This window comes from Nycticebus coucang, chromosome 11 (genome assembly GCF_027406575.1).
Source record: "Nycticebus coucang isolate mNycCou1 chromosome 11, mNycCou1.pri, whole genome shotgun sequence".
Lineage (NCBI taxonomy): Eukaryota > Metazoa > Chordata > Mammalia > Primates > Lorisidae > Nycticebus > Nycticebus coucang.
In genome coordinates, this window is record NC_069790.1 from 111,104,800 (window position 1) to 111,105,776 (window position 977).

The window sequence follows — 977 nt, forward strand, 5'->3', positions numbered from 1 at the left end:
GCTGTTCTCAAACTCAGGAGCTCAGGCAATCCACCTGCCTCAGCCTCCCAGAGTGCTAGGACTACAGACCTGAGTCACTGTGCCTGGCTAGATTTCTTTAATTGTCCTTAAAATATAGTTAATGCCTCTTTTTTATGGAACCAGAATCCAAACAAAGTTCAAAATTTTTATTTCATTATTCTGCCCCTTTTGTCTTTTATTCCAGAATATTCCCCCCCCATCTTTTTTCCCTTTACACTGATTTTTTTTTTTTTGAACATAATCTCAAGATTTTATTGTCTTCATGATAAAACAAAAGATGATCAGAACTGTATCACTTGACCCTTTCTCTTCTTATCTCCTCCCAGTTCAAAATGCTTGCATCTCTTAATAGCTAGTATTCTCTTAGATCTGCAGTTGGGCTCCACACACTCAAGCCTCAGCACAATCTTCTTTGTAGTTTTAGCCTTTTTCCGGAAAATCGGCTTAGTCTGCCCACCATAGCCACTCTGCTTCCTGTCATAACGCCGCTTTCCCTGGGCATAGAGAGAGTCCTTGCCCTTTTTATACTGTGTCACTTTGTGGGGCTGGTGCTTGCCACACTTCTTACAGAAAGTCCGGCGGGTTTTAGGAACGTTCACCATGTTTGCGCGAGCGCTAGCGGCAACGAAAGTACACTGATTTTTTTAAAGAAACCATTCTTTAGGTTAGTTGTTTTGTAGAACGCCTCACATTCTGGATTCTTCTCATTGTTCTCTTGTAGTGCCATTTAACTTGTCCTTCTATTCCTTTATTTCCTCCCAACGGAGATTTCTTAGCAAGGTTTCTCATATGAACCACAGAACAAGAAAGAGTAAGTGACTTTTTATGCTAGAACCATTCTAGATGCATGCAAAAAATGCAGCGATGGTTAATTTTATTTGTCAACCTGCTGGGCGACAGGTGCACAGACACTTGGTCAAACATTATTCTGGGTGTGTCTGTGACACTGTTTCTGG

The 977-nt window shown here is 41.2% G+C and overlaps 1 protein-coding gene across 1 annotated transcript; it reads right to left on the reverse strand.

Moving 5' to 3' along the window:
• Window positions 1-241: 241 nt before the first annotated feature.
• On the reverse strand, window positions 242-646 carry LOC128598542 (60S ribosomal protein L36a-like). Its single transcript, XM_053609043.1, has one exon. The coding sequence runs from the start codon at window positions 621-623 to the stop codon at window positions 303-305; it is 321 nt and encodes a 106-aa protein (XP_053465018.1). The 5' UTR covers window positions 624-646; the 3' UTR covers window positions 242-302.
• Window positions 647-977: the final 331 nt, after the last annotated feature.